General features: G+C 30.0%; 1 protein-coding gene across 1 annotated transcript; it reads right to left on the bottom strand.

Annotated features, from left to right (window-relative positions):
• Nucleotides 1-214: 214 nt before the first annotated feature.
• LOC105621549 lies at nucleotides 215-1,076 on the bottom strand. The gene is made up of 3 exons (XM_012203022.1): nucleotides 988-1,076; nucleotides 830-911; nucleotides 215-469 (listed from the first exon to the last, which is right to left on the bottom strand). Exons 1-3 carry the CDS (start codon nucleotides 1,074-1,076, stop codon nucleotides 215-217), a joined length of 426 nt encoding a protein of 141 aa, XP_012058412.1.
• Between the last annotated feature and the right edge of the window lie 292 nt (nucleotides 1,077-1,368).

Raw genomic sequence — 1,368 nt, 5'->3', positions numbered from 1 at the left:
CGTTCTGAATTCATCTAAATATACCCAATAAAACATACAAAAGGCTTTTCTTTTTAGCTAAACTTTTGCATCAGTTCATTTTTCTTCCTTTTCTCTTTAGAAGGAAAGAAAAAGAAGAAGAAAGATGCAAAAATTCAGTCAAAAAGAATAGGCCTGTTATAAGCAAGTAGATATATACGTTAATAGAGTACATTACATGGAAGAGATGATTTTTCTAATTGTAAGGTGTACAATATATATCGCAAGATGGTATTATATATGGCGATGGTACACAAAATTGATATGGATTTGATGCGCAATTGGACATTCCAGAAGCACAAAGAGTTTCATTCTTATTGTCACACATAATTTCTCTTTGACAAGCTTCGTTACAAGCTAATCTACAATATGCAGCTAGAGCTGTCTCTCTAGCTTGATCCGCACAGTAAAATTTCCTAAGGGCAGTGTCCACGTCACCTAAATCTGTCAACTTCATCAATGCATTGCAACCGGGTTCACAAATTGGGTATAATTTTGTCATGCACTCTGGTCTACCCATGCAATCCCACATCATGCATCTATCTTGTAAACCATTCCTTTTTATGCATTCGCATCTATACATTATGCTTGCTCGAAAATCAAATAATTTACGTGATTTTACAGATTCCTGCAATATTTTTTTAACATTCAATGTATCATATATTTCATGAGTAGTTTAATATGTAATTTTATAAACAATTAAAAATATTTTAAAGGTTAAGCTTTTATTAATATAAGTCATGAAAACTGTATAAAGTTCTTCAAAAAGAAATAAAAAACATTGCTTTAATGAAAATTAACTCTTACTCACACAGTAAGGTGGAGTACATAAAGATAATTTTGTAGGACAGTATACTATTGGACGACATGACTCATCCCATTCACATGGTTTCCTACAATATACAATATACAATATACAAATAAATCACACTTTCTTATTTTTAATTATGCAGGCAAATACAATCTTACTTCCTATCCATTGAACTGATTAAACATTTTAATTGCGCTAGTAAATCGCGTCTTCTATCACAATTTGGGTTTTTACCATCGCAAGGCATTTTCTTTTGTAAATTCCTTATAAGATTCAATATTGGCAATTTTTCTTCTAATTAGGTTTTTTTCGTTTTTTTCTTTTTTCTACATTTGTATTTTCAACTTACATGATATTGGTATACATCAAATTTAAAAATTGTATAAATTTAGGAGTATTAGTTAAACGACTTCTTGAGTAACATATTTGTTAATTTATTATGAATATCGAGTTTCCTAGCAACTACGTTTAATCCATCAATAATTCCTGGGAGTTGATCTTGAAATAAGGCGAAAATTACAAAAGTAAACAAATTCACT

The sequence above is a fragment of the Atta cephalotes genome, assembly GCF_000143395.1.
Source record: "Atta cephalotes unplaced genomic scaffold scaffold00034, whole genome shotgun sequence".
NCBI classification, from domain to species: Eukaryota; Metazoa; Arthropoda; class Insecta; order Hymenoptera; family Formicidae; genus Atta; species Atta cephalotes.
The sequence above is the reverse complement of the archived record's forward strand: the minus strand, read 5'-3'. Positions and strand labels throughout refer to the sequence as shown.